This window comes from Aplysia californica, unplaced genomic scaffold (genome assembly GCF_000002075.1).
Source record: "Aplysia californica isolate F4 #8 unplaced genomic scaffold, AplCal3.0 scaffold00150, whole genome shotgun sequence".
Taxonomy (NCBI): Eukaryota; Metazoa; Mollusca; class Gastropoda; order Aplysiida; family Aplysiidae; genus Aplysia; species Aplysia californica.
Genome location: NW_004797420.1, coordinates 296,607 through 315,769, shown reverse-complemented (window position 1 = coordinate 315,769; position 19,163 = coordinate 296,607). Strand labels below are relative to the sequence as shown.

Sequence of the window (19,163 nt, the reverse complement as noted above, 5' to 3'; positions counted from 1 at the left end):
GCAGCTTCCCCATCAACAAGTTAAGCGGTCGAGCCAATCCTGTCAGCTCACTGGGGATGGTTTGTCTAAAATAGCAACATCAGTTCCTAATATTAATATTGACACTAGTGTGAAAAATTATATTTGCCCTTCTATTTATAGCATGCCTTTGCCATTGGAGTTGGAAGGAGTTTTAAGCCTAAGTGTCAACAAATTGCTTTTTCAGTAAAACATAGAAGATCAATAGAGACCAAAGCACTTTACTGTGAAACAAGCTGATTAAATTTTCACACAGAGGTTATATCTGGATGAAATTGATGTAGGACTGTTGTCAAGTTGTGGAGACGAGGACTATTTTGATCTTGTAGATCAAAAGAGTTTTGTGATTTAGCAACAGCAGACTTGGATACAATGCTCTGAGTTACACTGGGGAAAATTGGTGAACTTTTGCTTCCTGATCAAAGGCATTTTTAACAACATTGCTACCTTGATGGGAAGGCTTTTTACACCAAGTATCTAGAGCATGTCATTTCTGTCTGTCTGTCTGTCTTGTTTTTCTGATGATAAATAACTACTATCATGCCGATGTGTTTCTCTTTACTCAAGCTAAAACATCCGATGTCACATGCCATAGACAGAGATTGTAACATTTTAAACATTTCAGCGTTATATTGCCTTATTGTTCAGGATAGATTCATTTCTAAATTTGTCAAGGCAAGCATATATTTTTGTTCTATCATATTTTCAATTTCCAAAGTGTCAAAGACTAGCATGGAGTGCACAAAGAATCTTCAAGGTTTTCATATTTATCAGAAGAGACAATCTGTTCGGATCCCACATCCAATGGAATCAGGAGCTGGGAAACCTGACAAAACTTCACAAAACCCCTATCGACCACAGATCTGAAACCAAACCAGATAATTTGACAAGTCTGGGTTGTGCCTTACCTCAAAGTCAACAAGTTCCTAATAAGAAGGCCCAATATCTCCATGCATATGGAAGCACGACTTTTTCCGCTGCAGAACTTTAAAAAAAACAACCAAAAACGGGTTTGATATCTCTTTAATCATTGTACCGTTAAGTTATCTAAGTGGCAAGACCTCTGCAATTAAAGTTCATCTCTGATAAAACCATGCTAAGTGGACTCCCTAAACAATCTAAGTTGAAAAACTCCCCAAAGGGAATTAAACCAGGGCTATACACATTGTAGTCTAGCATAACACTTACTGAGCAAATAGAACGCCAAAAACCACCCAAAAAAAAGCCTACAGGCACTCTCCAGTCATCAGATCTGTCTGTCCTGTGGAGAATCCAATCATGTCGAAAATGAAAAACTTGTGGTTTACAAGATGAGAGAAATTACCTCTGCATATTATGCAACACGAAAAAGTCCCAGCTGCTTGCATATTGAGAAGAAAATTTTGCTATCATAAGCACTGCCCTAGCTTGAGGCCAGATCTATTGGTAAACTCCTACAGGTCACGCACCACTCACAGTCAATCCCTTTTATGACACAGCATACGCTGAAAACACAAATCAGTCTCCGATCAGCGGACATGGGACCTCTCAAGTCACACAGGTCGTCAACCAGAGAATTTGTGTCCAGCTGGGAAAGTCTATGGTGGGAGAGTCTCTGAGGATACACAATACAGCGTCTCCCAGAGATCCTGAGAGCAGACACGCCAATTGGAAAGTTGTCATAATTCTGACCCTGTGAACTCCTGACTGAACTGGCATGGATGATGATGACCACACATCACAATACATTCATCTGAACTGGAACACACCCGTGTTTCTCTCAGGGACATGCTGCAGGTTCAGGGACTGGAACCTGAAACACAATCAAAGACACAATAGTGAGTTGGTTACACATTTGACACAGTCATTCCTCCTTCCCATCATCCTTCTCTTCTCCCCCCTCCCCCCTCTCAAGATACAATTCAGGTTACTTGTACAAGCTTGAAAAATTGCCAACATTAACAGGATCATTGATGAATTTAGACTGCTGACAAACAGCACTTTTGGGATTGTCTATTGTTATGGGTAGCATCCATATCTATGAAAAAATTGTCAACAGAGCAATTTCAACCTACATAATTTGGTCAACTGCACAAAAACATGTTGGTTCACATTTGACCTCCAGTGACCTTAAAGCCCCCACCCAAAAACTTCAGGGATCATGCCCCATTAAAAATACTTTCAGCATGTAAAGTAAGGCAACGAAAATATAGACAGGTGGGCAAAGGTGGCAAGACAGCTGGAACAGATGAATAAAAACATCTCTAACTAAGATGAAAAGGCAACTAAGATTCCGTTTTCAAGAGGCTATAGAAGTAGCACCATCCCAACCATACTCAGCTTGACTGTAAAGATACAAGCTGACAGATGGAAACAGGTCATACTCTTTAGCCTCAAGAAAAGGCACAGCAGGCTGAAAGCACATATGGTCACTTTTAAGGACAAGCGGGCTAACCCAAATTTCGGGGGTTTCCAGAAATTTTGACCTACACCAAAAGTGGGCATTGCCCTACCAATAGGAAAAGTTTGGCTTCATTGGTGTGTATATTTGTTTGGTTATAAATAGAGACAACTCTCCCTGTCTTTTAAAGAAACTGAACAAGGGGCAAAACTTTACCTTCGACTTTCTCAAAACAGCATTTTTTCGAATAGCCCCCTTGTGCTTAAAAGCGACCATATGTACAGTACAGGAAATTGATAAAAGCCAGTCAGAGACTGCCCATAAACACAGCATCAAAGACCTGTAACAGAACATATATATTTCAGGAATGCCCAATACAAGACAGTTCCAGAGCCACTCAAAGACACGTTCTATGGCAATGTAAAGACATTTTAATAGACTGCTGAATATGAGAGGATGTCTAGCCTCGCTGTAAGAAGAACTAAAACCAAGAAAAAAAATGTGAAGTAGACAATGTTTAGTTTTAGTTTAGTAAGAGTTTTACAGCGCTCGCAACACAGGCACTGTACTTACATCCCACAAAAGATGCTTTCCAGACAAACTCAAGGTTGGTCCCACAGACTAAAGTAAGTTACCAGTAATAGCAAAAGTTTATCTTTAAAAATTAATACCCTGTGTCTCAAAGTATTAAATAATAATAATAATAATAAATAGCATTTGTATACCGAATAACCCCACTCTACAGCAAGCTCTATGCGCTTTACACAATATTATTACCCCAGTAGACAATAGAACACTCAAAAACATTTGAATGTCATGGGCTTTTAGTCTTCTTTCGTTGCACACCAGTAGCACCTACCACTCGGAATGCTTGTGGTAGTAGTACCCTTCTATAGTAGCAGTAGACTTCTGGAAGCAAATGTAATAGAAACCAGCAAAGGAAGCTCCACTGATGTTCTTGATCGTATGATCTGGCACCAGAAAATGTTCCTTGAAAGAAAACCAACAAGATATTATATAATAGTGTTGCTCAGACAGCTGGCGATATGACAAAATGCAGTAACAGAGTAGACAACTTCTACATATCAGTTACATTTCAAAAAGACCTTTCACAAAGACCAAAAGACCACATACAAGTACACAAAAATATGACTGCAGCAGGGTAAAAAACTCGTCTCAATTTCTCAACCTTAAAATAACACAATCTCTTGTATAGACTAATAAAAAAAGTTAAATAAAGACTAAAGAAGATTACTGTCAATAAGCAACAGGCTTACTTTATTTTCACAGTGACAGGCACAAAAATATAACATTCATTATCTTATTTTCTGAATTTTTAATTAGACTCCTGCAGGAGACCTACACCCCCACCCCCCTCCCCTCCCCCGCCACCAACTTCCCCATACACCTGTATAATCAGCTAAATGAAACATGAAAACTTACTCAATTGATAAAACCTACACTCACTGAGTTCCTTCCTTTGTACATAGTAAACATATCCAATTATCCCAAAACAGAACGTTCGGATTCATAAGCAGTCATAACCATTTCCCCTATTTCATTAAGTTTTTTATATATAGAAAATATTTTTACAATTTTTTAAACATTCACTGAACCAGTAAATGCCATAGTCACCTTCCATCTCATGTACACATAGTCTGACGATTTCAACCCTTCATAGTCAAAGTTGTCAGCATTGAAGTTCTTTGCGAAGTTGTAGAAAGACACAAATTTCCCCTGAAAGAAAACAAATGCTAAATAGTTTATAGATGAACCTATCCAAGACAACCAGGAGCAAAGTGGTCTTCCTAGACAGTGTCAATTACAAATTTAAAACATCTCGGGGGGGGTTCGTTTGTACAGGTGATTTCCTTGAAAAGGTGGTCGATACAGTAGGTTTGACTGTATTTTTCAAATAGGTTCTTGGCTAAAGTTATCTATGTCTGATATAATTAAATAACTATTGACTTTTTAAACAGGGGAATAATGACAAGTAAACCCAGACCATGAAGATGTCTGTCAACAAAGTTCATTAAAAACCTTGACACTTTTCAGGTGAAAATCCAGTGAAATAATCAGACAGAACCTTTCCCAATCTACCTATGTTTATCTTCCTTTGACTTTAACATGTTCCATTTCATTATTCACGGCTCAAATTGAATGTTAACCCTCCAAGTGCCAGAGACAAATTTTGAGGAGTCAGGAAATTTTGAGTACTTCACCATGAGTCACAAAACCCCTGAAAACATTTTGAAACCATCACCTCAGGTCCAATAACTGATTACAACATTACATTCTCTTTAAACTCAATGGTTTGGCAAGACCATGAAACCTGAAGAAAAAATTTTCATTTTCTTCAGACCAAAACCTTGACCTACACAAAACACTAGATTTTTTTAATTATTTTTTTTTGGGGGGGGGGTAGGGAAGGTGAGAAAGTATGCTCATCAAAGAGCTGCAGAAAAAAACCTGACAATTACTTTAATGTGAAATAGACAAAAAGAGGGGGCTCTCGTGGCCTAGAGGTTAAGGTGTTGGCCTCTCATTCAAAGGTTCCAGGTTCGAATCCGAGTAGCGACCAAAAAATTTTCTTCTCTAAAATTGTCTCCTTTCACCTCCTTTCCTGCTCTCTAGCAATGTTCTGTTGTCTGCTTTCATTTCCACTTTCTGCCCCCACCCCCTCACCTCCTTTGCCCCCTCCTCTGGGCTCCTGACTCTTTCTGCAGCCTTTCTACTGTAATACTCCTTGGCTCCTCCTTACTGCTGTCTTTCTGCCACACCCCTGATCTTCTGGTAGGAAAGATCTACACCTAGCCTTCTCGGACAAGGGCGAAAAATCCCGGAGGGCCCGTGTGCAAGTTGCGCACGTTAAAGATCCCTTGGTGGTCTAAAATCGATGAGTAGGCTTCGGCCACCGCCCGGGCAAAATTCAAAATTTCCTACCAACTGAAAATATTAGGTGTGTCCCGCGCGCTCATATGACCTTATGCAGTTGCGAGCGCCGTAAAACACTTTACAAAAACAAACAAACAAAAAGACAAAAAGAAAGCTCATCCACTTTTCGTGTACCACAAGATGTACAGAACCAGTTGTTTAGTATAGGGTTTTACGGCGCTCGCAACTGCATAGGTCATATGAGCGCGCGGGACACACCTAATATTTTTCAGTTGGTAGGAAATTTGGAATTTTGCCCGGGTGGCGGCCGAAGCCTACTCTTGTCGATTTTAGACCACCAAGGGATCTTTAACGTGCGCAACTTGCACACGGGCCCTCCGAGATTTTTCGCCCTTGTCCGAGAAGGCTAGGTGTAGATCTTTCCTACCAGAAGATCAGGGGTGTGGCAGAAAGACAGCAGTTAGGAGGAGCCAAGGAGTAGCAGTAGAAAGGCTGCAGAAAGAGCCAGGAGCCCAGAGGAGGGGGCAAAGGAGGTGAGGGGGTGGGGGCAGAAAGTGGAAATGAAAGCAGACAACAGAACATTGTTAGAGATCAGGAAAGGATGGGAGAGGAGACAATTTTAGAGAAGAAAATTTTTTGGTCGCTACCCGGAATCGAACCCGGGACCTTTGAATGAGAGGCCAACACCTTAACCTCTAGGCCACGAGAGCCCCGTACAGAACCAGAGGACAATCTGACTAGATTATGAAGTAGTGTGCGGGGTTTTTTTTTAAACGCAACATCAGCACAATAAATAATCCATGAAATAAAACCCATGAAACTGCATCTCTAGAATCACTTGTATTACAGTAGTCTCCGCCTAAGATCCCTGTGCTTGGGAGCAAGGAAAATGCGGGATCTCAGGCGAACTGGGATCTTAGCCGAATGGCCAGAATGAAGAATCCACAGTAACTCATGGTCAGGCCCATAATCTGTACAATGATTTTCCCTTACTTTAAAATGAACTGACGTGACTCCTGGGCACTAAAAGTTATTTTCAGAAGTCAATTTTTCCTTTTTTGTATTGTTTGGGGGCCGGGGGTGGGGCTTTAAAAAAAAAATACTGTGTCATGAGGGAACCAGTTGGCTCCAAGCAAAGCCCCCCACCAAAAAAGTATTGTTTTCCATCTCTGATAGAGTTCCTCACCCATGTCATGATGCTTCATAAATCGTTGTGTTGTGACAACACCAAACAAATTTTGAAAAGATGACATGATGCATTTTCACTGTTAACAGATGACCCCATTATAATGCAAAGGCGATTGGACAGTCCACAAGTTTTGGTGCCAGTCTGTCTCGTAAGTTAAAGCGCAAAAATGGAAGACGAAAACGATGGCTAGGAAAACATAAGCGTCCACGAGTTCACAGTTTGGTGGAATGCAGTCTGACGCTTGCTTGTAGGCCCTCCACACCTAGTGTGTGATGTAAGATCAGGCGGACTGCTCAAGTGATCGGGGAAAGCAAGGCATCGACGAGTTCCCACCTTGGTGCGATCCCGGCTGGGGTAAACGTAACCACTTACTGACATTTAAAACAGGGGTGTGATGGCATTCAGGAGAGTGAATGATCCGTGACGCCACAGGCCGTACAATGATTGCACATTTTCGCTACTTGGTCGGTCAGCTGGGCGCACTAAGGTTTCTTATTCTTTTTTTTTTTTCTTAAATAAATATATTTAAAAAAAACTAAATTATGACCAGAAAAGCGGAATCTTAGCCGAATGTAGCTCCTTCAGCGCGGGATCTTAGGGGTGACTTTTACACAGTAAAAATTTTGTTTTTCCAAAACAGCGGGATCTTAGGCGAACCGGGACCGTAAGCAGTGGGATCTTAGGCAGACACTATTGTATTTCTTTCAAGAACAGTTGGGTTTTTTTAATGAAGTGAATAACCGGGTGAACTGTCAATTAATATTTGATAAACTTTTCTGGCAATACCTGTATGAACATTGAACTATCCCTGATCATATTTTAGAGTCTCAATACCAATTTTCCCCTTACATCTAGATTCAAATCTTCATCTGATGATTCACTCTTTAGTCAAAGGTGTTGATCTGGACTTAGCACCATACACCTGTGAATCTTCCTCCTCATTTGTATTATCAATGTCCAGTGTATCACTTTCTTAAAAGAAAAAAACAGGAGTCTTCTGAGATGAAATGGACTGATTTAGTGATGTGAAAACTGGAGGAATGGATTTGAAATAGCGGCTCAATTACAAACAAAATAACTGCCATTTAAATTGCCCATGGCACTACAACAACAACTTTACAGCTGACTACACTTGGAGGGCTTATGTTAATGCAAACACGGCAAACACTTTCAACATAAATATTACACATTTTTAAGACCATCTAATAAAATCAAAAACTTACCCAGTGTTTCCGGTCCACATCCTCATCAGCATCCCACTTACGGGTAAGGAATGGATGTCCACTGCTGATAATTTCACCATCAAAGTAGGTTGTTAGCGTGGGGTATTCTTCTGTCAGCCCTTTTATCTTTAAATATCCACAAAGGAATGCTTTAGCTTCATCGACGTGCTGAAATAAAATTAATGGTGTATGGAAATTTTTGGGAACAAGAAAAACACAACAGAAATACAAAGGCTGTCCCAACAGTGACATGTCAAAGTCTTTAATGGGGACCGGATATCGAAAAATGTCATGAGGCAGGTAAAATGCACATGATGAAATAAATGGGAACTGGGCTGGCTGGTGACTTCCAAGAACCTTGTGAAAGCTTTTTGGATCACAGTCCTGATCTTGCCCCTTCAAACTTCTACCTGTTTGGACCAATGCAGTGATATCTAGCTGGGGAGAAAATTACTGATGACACAAACCTTGGGGAGCACATAACAGACTGACTTTGGTCACTTGAATGTAAAAATCAACAGAAATGGTATGCATTTACTCATGTAGCAATGAGAAAAATACTAGATTGTTCAAGAGGACTTTTTCTTCTGGAGGTGTCAGGTCTGGAGCAGACATTGATGATCATGGTACCCCACTCCTCCCTGTCGTCCGTCGTCCTGATCAGTTCAGTTTTTTCACTGTATCATTTGTTGCAAAGTTGTTGAGGCCATCTGTGTATGTTGTTCTTTGCCTTCTTCTGCTCTTTTTTCCTTCTATCATTCGACACAGCAGCAGTTTCTTTAGTTCATTTGATCTATTTGTGAGGCCAAAGAAACTCAGTTGTCTCTTTCTGATGGTTTTGATTAGAGACCTTTCACAACCTGTCATTTGGAGCTCTTCTCTATCTTTTCCTCTCTATCAATGAAATTCTAGTATTCTCTTTAAATACAACAGTTCGGCAACTTCCAGTCTTCCCTCTGTGTTCTTAGATTAGAGTCCAGCTCTCATATTCATACAAAACGATTGGTCACACATACGATTTCAGGGTTCTCATCTTTGTGTTCACTGTTATGTTTCAGTGTGAAAGGACAGGTTCCATCTTCTTGAAAGTTTCTTCAGATTGCAATCCACTTTATAATCTCTCTGTCACTTTTTGCAATTGGAAAAATTATTCAACTAAGTAGCTGTTGACCTGGGTCTTTTCTTTTGTTCTTACAAATGATGTTGCATTCTGGGATGTCAGCACTCTTTGAGATCACCACGCATTCTGTTTTCTTGGCAATTAGGTGCAGTCTTTCTCTTTGATTTTCTCTGCCACTCTAGTTAAAATCTTCTGGAGCTTTGAATCAAAATCAGCTATCAAGGCTGTATCGCCAGCGTACCATAGGTTGTTCATTTTATGGCCGCCTACCTTGACTCCTCCCAGATCACTGATGCTACACAGTATTATTTCCTTGTACAAATCAAAGAGATCTGGAGATCGGTGTCATACTCCTCTGCCGATTTGCCTGTATCGCTAAGTTAGTTTCTCATACCCGATAGCTGCCTGCTGTTTCCAATAAAGGTTTCTAGAAATTACTTTGAGGTTCATAAAAGGAATGTTTAACCAACTAACGGTGTAAGTTGAATCTCAATCATGACAAAACTTTATAATTTTACAGCCATTTTCTTGTTATTTCTGGGACAGCTTTCATAGGGTAGACCTTCAAATCACCACTGCTCTGAACCTCTCTTTTTTTTTTTTTCAAGCAGAATTCAGTAAAACCAGGTACTGTAAAAGTCATCTTAATGTTTTTCACATTCATTTCATTCCTTGTTAAAAAATGTGTCACTGAGAGCATCTGCATTCAATGAGGCATTCACAAATCATGAGCTATACTTGAACACCTCTTCGTGCTATAACTTGATAGGAAAGTATTCGGAGAAAAGAACCTTCCTATTAGATATACCTCTATGAGAATCAAAATCCTCATCTGATATCCCTGAACAGGTCATAGCTAGAAATTAGAAACAGAAGTTTTAACCACAATTCACTCATTCATAATATCAATGTCAATTACAGTCAATATCAACTATCCTCTCATTTTTTGTTTTACATCTTAGTCTAAGGAAGATGATAATTACAATTCATGATCTATTAGAGAGGATGAATGATGTTCTCCTTCTTAAATATAAAATAAATTGTGTCATGTTCTCATACAAACACTCTGAAAATAGTTTAGTTCACAAAGTGTGCATTCATTGTGTAGCAGAGATAACAGTGCAAAACCATTCCTGCAATGCTGAAAGTTGTGTTTACAAAGATAGATTCTGGGCCAATATACTCGGGCAAAAGTAAAGACTACTCAAATCAAAAGCATCGGAATTTTCCCTCTTTACTCAATAGTCACAGAAAAGAATGGTTGGAGAAACACGAGTACTACTTTAACCCCATCACTGCCGGCTATGAGCTACATGTATAGCTGTGCCGGGAAAATTTTGCCCCAATTACTATAAGCGTCACATAGAGCCCCTAAATAAGAAACTCAATTGAAATCATTATCATCATCACTGTTACAGTCATTCATAATTTCTTGTAGAACTTCTGCAGCTAAAAAGGAAGGTCGATAGACTGGTCTTTTGGATGCCATTGCGAAAAGAAAACCCCCCCCTCCAAAAAAAAAAAACACAACTCAAACGTCAACACTTCATTTCTTCAAAACAATGAAAACGACGCTCAGATTCACTCAGATTCACGAGCACTGTAATATCAATGAGGATTAGTCATGACACAGTTTGTCCCTTTAAAAGGTGGAAAATTACACTAAAAATGACTTCATCATAGGCCCGCCAAATCAACGGGCACATGGCACCGGGAAGCACTTCTTGGCCCACTGAATCAGCAAGCCGGGGCAGTGAAAGGGTTAAGCTAGCAAATCTAGAAGAAGCCAAAGTGGTCATCTGCCACGAAAACTAGTACCACTAAGACAAGACACCGTCATTGACAATCTTGAAGTATCGAATGTTGTGGAATGTTTTATTCAAGACATGGTGCATTCGGATATAAGATTTGAGCTTCATATTTCTCTGAGTTTATTGTTCTCTGTAATTCTATATTTACTCTTTTACTTTTACTGTCATTTTTTAAGTTTACTAACTATACTATGTTCATACTGAGCAACAGCAGCACTTCCAGAAGAAGCCCTGCCAAGCAAAATTATATACTTGCATGAATGATATAAAAAGCGTATTCAAACATAGCTTGATATGAATGGAGTAAGGAAGGGGGAGATTTATAAGAGAATCAGAAGAGAGAGAGAGAGTGAGAGAGAGAGAGAGAGAGAGAGAGAGAGAAACACAGACAGACAGACAGACAGACAGACAGACAGACAGACAGACAGACAGACAGACAGACAGACAGACAAACAGAGACAGACAGAAAGAAGTAAAACCTACCGGAGACAAGCAGGCATAATCAGCGCCCTTGGGGATCATTTGATCCACCTTTATTTATGGCGCCCGACCAGTTGTAGGAATTACTCACATTTCCTGCCTGTTTCCACTGGCTCTTTGCAATTTTTTTTTGCGAAGTGTATATATAGACCCAGTCACCGGGAACAAAGTCACGAAGTATACAGAGCCGGTAGGAGAAATCTTTTGTGTTTTCAGAAGGTTTTAGCACCTAGACCCGGTAGAGTGTGTGTGTGTGTGTGTGTGTGTGTGTGTGTGTGTGTGTGTGTGTGTGTGTGTGTGTGTGTGTGTGTGTGTGAGTGAGTGAGTGAGTGAGAGAGAGAGAGAGAGAGAGAGAGAGAGAAAGAGAGAGAGATGGGGGGTAGAGAACAGGGGGAAGTGCTAGCAAATATCACATGCCCCAGTCGACAGGACAGGAGGGAACAAGAGAAAGATAGAGTGGGAAAGTAGAGAGAGAGAGAGAGAGAGAGAGAGAGAGAGAGAGAGACAGAAAGGGAGAGAGAGAGAGAGAGTGGGGGAGGGGGGGCAGAAAAAGAGGGGAGAGAGATGGAAAGAAACTGAGAAACAGAGAGGGTGACTGCTCGATTAAAATTATGACACATTGTTCTTTTCTTCAAATTGTCTTATTGATTCCTCCAACCCCAAAACGGATGAAAAACGATCGCTCATTGAAAAGACATCCGCAATCTTCATTTAGATCTAGGCCTCAAAACTAGATCAATGATTTATATTATGTCTGTCTGTCTAGATCTAGATCAGGCCACAGACTTTGAAGAACCTAGGTCTACCCTGAGCCAAGAGGGCGCTGAAACTTTCCGAAATCACAAAAGATTCCCCTTACCTTCATGACTTTGTTCCCAGTTACCTGGTCTGTATACACTCCCTTTTTTTTTGTGCATGCACCTTGGCCCCCTAAGCTAACTGTTTTCAAACAAGGTAAAGATTCCCCCCCCCCCCCCCCCAACCCCCCAGTAAGATTGAAGAATTTTGGCAGGAAACGCGGAAGTCATTGAAAAGGCATTTTCTACATTTGCAACACAATAAGTAAAATTTAAAAAGGAATTTGATGAAAATACACGTTTCTTGTGATAGACCAACTATTCTCGAAGCTGTGAAAGCAAAAGTTTTGTGAAATTCGGTTTCGAAGTACAGTCGAACCTGCCGTGACGGCCATCTCTATAAGACGGCCACCTGTACAAACGGACACTTTCCATTTCCCCCCTTGGGTTTTTTTTATATAATTTAACTGTGTAAAACGGGCACCTGTCCAACGCGGCCGCAGCCACCATATTTCAACACACAACCCCTATCACACCAAGCAATAACACCTGTCTTAGACGGCCACCTTAGTGACTCCATTACGCTTTGTCATAAATCAAGCATTGGCCCCTGGCGTTGTGGGCGAGCCGTCATAATCTAAAAACCTGTCCTTGTTAGGTAGTCCTTCCAACTGATCATGTTGCGTAGGCCTCTCCCACTGTTGACCAATAGGTAACAAAATTAATTTTCAGCTTCTGGGGAGGGAAGTGTGTGATCCCTCATAACCCATAAGCCCCGCCCAGAACCCATACACAAATCGCAAGTGAGATTAGTGGTCACTGTTTACCCAGTCTTTAACAAAGTAACAATGGGCGTCAGCATGAACTTGTGACAGAAGAGTTGCTTGTTCTCCGAGTGGTAGTACGTGTGTTTGTTTTAACATAGCACTTGATCCTCCTTGTCTGACACATTTCGTTTTATTGTCACCCGTGCACAAAAGCAGCTACAAAAGAAAAGAAAACCCAGCGAAAACAACAACAAAAACAAAAAACAATGCAATTACCTTCGGTTGGGACCTCAGAAAGGGAGGGTTTGTTTTCTCAGAAAGGAATGATTTGTTTTCTCCATCTTGATCAGTCCTGCTTAAGACGGCCACCTGTCTTATACGGCTACTTTTCTCCTTGACAATGGGTGGCCGTCTTATACAGGTTCGACTGTATTTTTTTCCTTTTTTTTTATCGACTAGGATGCCCGCTTTCGAGACACCACAGTTCTAGTTTCGTTTCCGACCTGGACACCCTAAGGTAAGTGAAGCATTTTATTTTTCTTTATTTTGACTTTTTTATGGTTTCATACAAAAAATATGTATGAGATTATTCTTGGGGTTTATTCATAAAAAGTTGGTTTTTTAATGTTGTTTACATCGTTTGAACACGTGACGTCACAAAGCTAGATTTAGTGTCTCAATGGGGACACAGAAACGGCTAGGTCTAAAGCTAACAAAAATTCTCTCTTTTTTTCTAAATTGTCTTGTATTTTGTGTATTTTACATTGTAATAGCTCTCTGAAGCAAAAAACGCGAAAAATATACATTAATATTAGGTTTACGGGCCATTTATTCCGAGGTCGAGACTTCGTGTCTCGATTTTTCTCTTCAGACTTCAGGCTACAACGCGTCATCGGCAAATTCCGTCGCTGCGTGATAGAGACCGCAAATTCACTGACATCATAGCATTGCTTGTACTTTCGGTTTGGAACATGTCTGTTCTCTTATTTATTCTTGGACAACGTAATTAAAACGGGAGATTGGCGTGGTGTCTCCAAAGGGGGCAACATTTTACGTTTGCACACAGTTTCATCTGTAGGCCTATATGGCCGACCGCTCGACTCTGTTTAGGTGGAAAAAGAAGGAAGACCCTGACGATAACAAAGCTCTTCTGGAAAAGAATAGGAAGTCAGAACAGGCCAAGCCTGATAAGAAAAAAAAGGAAGGAGGCAGGAGAACTGACACAGGCTGAAAGAGAAAAACCAGAGCAGAAAAAAGCTGAGAAAAACAAAGTAACACCTTTGACTTTGAGCTGATGACTGTGAGTCTACTTCTTTTAACTTTCCCATTCAGAAACTTTTTTCTCACAAAAACATACTTAAAAATGAAATCAGCACTTTGCCTTTCACATGATGCAAATCAACCAAACTGTATGAATCACATTTTTGTTTACAGTGTCAGTACTGTGCTCTTTAAAGCCTTTATTGAGGAATCACCAGCAGAGACCATGCCCAAGGTAGCAATGTCAATGAAAATTTAAATTTTCACTTTTGTCCCCTTTTTTTTGGTACCTAAGAAAGAATTTTCAATTCTAAGAATTCTGCTTCTTGAATTTTGAGAATCGGTTCATAAATAAAAAAGTTATGGGGTTGTAAAGGTCGGCAAAATATGGATGACCCACATATAGGAAAATACTCCTAAAAAGTGGACCACGCAGTAGCAGATTCTGTAAGAAAATCGACGATATCTCGGTAACTAATCGGAGTGTTTGAGAGAAACTTGGCTACCTGATGTGTTTTTGAGTGTAGAAATCATTTCTGCAGTCAGATTTACTACCAATTTCGTAGTTATTTTGTTATAATTAAAATTGTGGTGTACATATTACGATTTTGCGAAAAAGGGGTGTCGGGATGAGTCCATTTTATTTATAGCATCGTATCACAACATGGGATCTTTGAGAATATATGTTGGCAGCGTGACTAAATAATTGCAAAGCTTTTTATGATGACTTTAGATCATGCCAACCTTAAAAGATAAGTTAATTCAATCTAGCATGCCGTACAATTAAAAATTATTTTTCCCCGTTGAGACGCGAACACCCCGAGACGAGATAACCTCACCTCGGAATACCCCCATAGCGATGTTACAGGGGAATAGAGAGAAAAACAACCGGATGCGCGCGCCCGCCATTGCCCTATTTCAAGTGACCAATGAACGGGCCCGGAATAGTCATGCGGGGATTTGTAGGTCACATACATTTGCCACGAGAGTGAGGGGAAAATGGACGGTCTCCGTGCGAAGCCGCTTTGGATAGGGGGGTAGTCGTGTATTTATGATCGGGTCTAAACAACTACTTGACACAGAACGTTCAAATTTGAGCACACTATAGAGGATAGATAGATCTATTACCATCTCGGCGTTGAAATTCAAACTCCTTATAGTTTTCGGTGTACACGATACGACAGTGTTCCCAACACCAAAAGTATAGGTTAATTTATGTTTACGAACTTCAACGTCCACATTCATTAGTTTGCCCTATTTTCTGATTGGTTGCCGAGTTTCATTCGGATTGGTTCGGAAATAGAGCAGACCGAGGTTGACAAAGTTAGTCACCTACGCTTCGACCGGGTCCGCAAAATCGCCCATAAACGGGGACCAAATTTTCGCCTCGCGGGAAAGCCCGATTGGCATTGCTACCCAAGGAGGGTGACATGGTGAAGTTTTTATGACGCGTACATAAACTTGAGAAAACAGACTATGCTATGGTGAGTTAGATACTAAATTTGATAGCAGCATAACTTCTTCCTCCTATAAATTTTATTATTCAGGATGACTACTATGATATGCCACATAATAATGACAATGTTTGAATGTCGCTTTTTAAACTTACTATTATTAATACGCACTTATCATGATTTTGCCGATGATTAGAATTATGAATATAATAGAAACAACTTAAAGAGTACAGTTGACATGCTCTTTAATTGGTAACTCTTACACTACTTATTGCTTTCTCTACAGATTCCTTTATGTTGTTGAAAAATAGGAAGCTTCTCAGTCCAGTTCCTGCAGAAGGGTGGGACTCGATATGTGTGCGGACATGAAAGATGATGTGGGACTGATGCAGGAAAGCCCTCTTCCAGACTTTTAATCCTGGACTGTACTGACTCCTTTTGATTTTGTAATTGATCACTGGGGCCAATTTTGTTTTAAAACTTGTTTCTATTAAGTTTTTAACTTTAAAATGTATTTAAAAAAATAAAACTCAACAAATTACCTCCCTTTGGTGTTTTTTCTAATAAAATAGTGTATATGAAAATGATCTATTGCTGTGTCTGTTGTTCATTTACACAATATTCATGTGTTTTCAGCTGCTTTGTGCTAGTTTTCAGTCCTTGGGGTCATTTTTTCTGTAAATTATACTATTTCATGTATATATGTAGGTCAGCGCTACTCGACCTACTTTTTGATATTACATAATCGTCTCCTGCTCAAAATTTTTACGTAATCAGAATCCCCACATTTTAAGCTTTAAAATGATGTATGATACTCATATGTAGATTAAATATATGAAAATTCCAGAAAATGGGCCTTTCAGAATAGAAGCTCAGAGACCCTGTCTGTTTTCCGCCTTTTGCCTATGTCTCAACTGCAGGTATTTTAGGAGTTTAGCACAGTTAAATGAGCGGTTTATTTATGGCTTATTTTTCGTAATGCCATTTTTATAATGTGTATAGAATGGAAATTATGGAAATTAAAATGAAAAACAATTTCAAAAGCACTTTTAATGGAATTTAGCAGAAACTAATTTTTTTAGTACAGCATCCTTCTCTCAACCGTACCATGGTCCGGGATACTTCAATTAGACCACACAGTAGTAGTCAGGCCTAGTCCGGGAAGCTTCACTTAAGGCTAAACCTAGAGCGTTCATTCACGGCGAAGCATTCCGGACCACAGTGAAGCATGCCGGACAACACATCACGTGCCTGCAGGGCGGGGCCTTAGAAAGAACACGGCGTGTGGAACATTGCGAGACCGAGTGTGCGAGCCACCGCCTCTCCCTTCCCCGTCTGGTCCGGCATTCTTTGTTTAGGGTGGGCCAAGTGCTTCGTACAAGGCAAGGAACCGTACAAGGAAAGAGAAAGACAAGAAGGCAGAGAAGGAGATGGGAGGGGACAACATTACAGAGTGGACAGGAAAGACGATGGGTGACAATCTGAGGAAAGCAGAGGACAAAGATAGACGGCGAGAGCTGTTTTTCAGATGCAATGGTGCCCCCACGGTTGCCCCAACCATGGGATAGAAGAAGAAAAGAAGAAGTGCTTCGTGAGATAACATCAATTTTAATCTCTCATTGAAAAATCTCAGACAGTTGTCGGGGGGGAACCCCCAAAAACAACTTCCCTCTTCTTACAACTGGAAAGAAGAATTTCGGACCAGTATATCTGTTCATTAGTAGTTTGTCCGGGGGGGGGGAGACCCCCAAGATGTGAATGAAGAATGTCGGACCATCTAAAAAGTTACTAGCCTTCCTCCTCTCGCGAAATGAAGCACACGCCGCAGAGCAGTGTTATGGAAGTAATCTGGCTCACGCAAGGCGCAATAATACAAGTGGTCCGGTATTGTTCAATTTTCCCCCTTTCCTTTTTCTCTTGCCTTTCCCCCAGGCTTTATTTTCCCGAGTGTTCGGAGAAATAGAGCTAGCCATGATATGTATAATCCAAACACCAGGGTTGTTAGAGGCAGCGGCAAGCCTGTTATAGAGCTAGAAATTAGGAGCAAAGTTTCTCTATCACAATAAACTCATTTCTTATATTAATTATAACGGTCAGTATGAGTATCATTTAATTTGAAAATCTTTTGCAACTTTCTCTCTCTCAACTCTCTGTTCACTTACTTGAAGAACTACTTCCACATCATAACAGTTGCCTTTGCTTTTCTGGTGACCTTGAAACCGAGATCCATTATACAATAATGATGTTGGTATACCCATCAGCCTGGAATTTGCAGGCAGCGGGGGCACAAGATCCAGCTGCTCGTCTTCTAACATTATTACGGAGTTGGTTTGCTCCATGCGTTGGACGTTTCTCCTGCAGTGATGATGTCGATGATGTAAACAAAAGTCTGGTGACCCCGACACTCGGGGGGGAAATTGTCGGAAGAAGTTATTTTTTAAAAATCAGCTTCGATATCTAGCACATTACAACAAAGCTTGAGGCAAAGACGTATCGAGCAGACAGGATTAGGCAAGTGCCGTCTCGTAAACCACAGTTGAGGCGTTCTGCCGCAGAATCGGATAGACACCATACAATCTTCTCACTCAATGCTCACATTCAACCCAGGAAGTTCTCGTTGTGCAGTGGCCAGGTTTTCCTCAGATTGTTAAATGCTCATTCATTCAACGAGTTAAAGATGTGTAAAGGCAAATAAACAATATTGGATTTATAAAAATCTAGTTGTTCGCTACTAGTATCATCATAAATATTTTATAAAATTTTCACTTGTAGCTAACACATCAAAAAACTGGTATCAAGAATAATTCAGCAAAACATGGTCGTTTAAACACGTCAACTAAGTTGTTTATTGTTGCATTCTTAACAGGTATATCATACATGCAAAAAGTGCAAAGCGTAAAAACCACAATTCAAATCAAACGTTCAAGTCAAATGGGTGAAACGGACTTAACGGACCTGAACTGGACACGGTCTGTACTGTAACAAACACGAAGCTTTAGTGAGCAGATCGCCTCAAAGTACTTTTATGCAAATTGAAAACAACAGAAGCTGAAAACAGGTGCAATTCAAAGACACCATTTATGAACTTTCATGCCCTCGTTTTGAGCCCGAGTGTCTTGTTTTGTTGTTGTTGTTGCTGCTGCTGCTGCTGCTGCTGCTGCTGCTGCTGCTGCACTTGGTTTATATGTTTGTTTGTTTTTTAAATGCCAGGCTAGTTTCCATGGCATTTCGACAAAAAATATACAATCTCAGATAATGAATTAAAGACGTCATTTATTCTCATTATCATAAATGCAAGTTCACCACATAATACTACATATATTGCGATATTTGCTTGCTGCCAATGACAACCCCTGTTCCTGTACGCGACCGCGAAGACGTATTATTATTATTATTAAGTTTGGGGGCGGAGGGGGGGTTGTTGTTTTTTTTAATTCAAATTTGCTTTTAAGTTTGTCAGTCGTAGTCTCATCTGCGTGATCCATTTCCTAAAAATTCATTTAATGCTATTTTGCCCCAGACTTTTTTTTTCATAAAAGACTTTCTTAACTTTTCTTTTCTTTTTATCGATTGCGTTTGCCTTTTAATTTTTTCTTTTTTTTTTCTTTCCACTGTCCAACTAAACTCAATGATCAAACAATACGATACAAACCAATCTCAATACCCCCCCCTCGAGTTCCAGTCGCGCAGAGCTATGTCTGTAGCATTTGCACGATGGGGCATCTTGTCAGGTGGACACGTGTTTGTCTGGCACGGAGCCTGTGGATCT

At 40.3% G+C, this 19,163-nt stretch overlaps 1 protein-coding gene across 1 annotated transcript; it reads right to left on the bottom strand.

Annotated features, from left to right (window-relative positions):
• Positions 1-715: 715 nt before the first annotated feature.
• LOC101858778 (glucose-induced degradation protein 4 homolog) lies at positions 716-18,005 on the bottom strand. Its single transcript, XM_005097232.3, has 5 exons — positions 17,557-18,005; positions 7,706-7,873; positions 4,034-4,135; positions 3,258-3,388; positions 716-1,810 (listed from the first exon to the last, which is right to left on the bottom strand). Exons 1-5 carry the CDS (start codon positions 17,731-17,733, stop codon positions 1,747-1,749), a joined length of 642 nt encoding a protein of 213 aa, XP_005097289.1. The 5' UTR covers positions 17,734-18,005; the 3' UTR covers positions 716-1,746.
• Between the last annotated feature and the right edge of the window lie 1,158 nt (positions 18,006-19,163).

Coding starts and splice junctions, on each gene's coding strand:
- LOC101858778 (XM_005097232.3), bottom strand. CDS start 17,733: ATGGAGCAAACCAACTCCGTAATAATGTTAGAAGACGAGCAGCTGGAT. Junction 4,136..7,705: donor ATGTGGACCGGAAACACTGG/GTAAGTTTTTGA, acceptor GTTTTCTTTCAG/GGGAAATTTGTGTCTTTCTA. Junction 3,389..4,033: donor ATGTGTACATGAGATGGAAG/GTGACTATGGCA, acceptor TTTTCTTTCAAG/GAACATTTTCTGGTGCCAGA.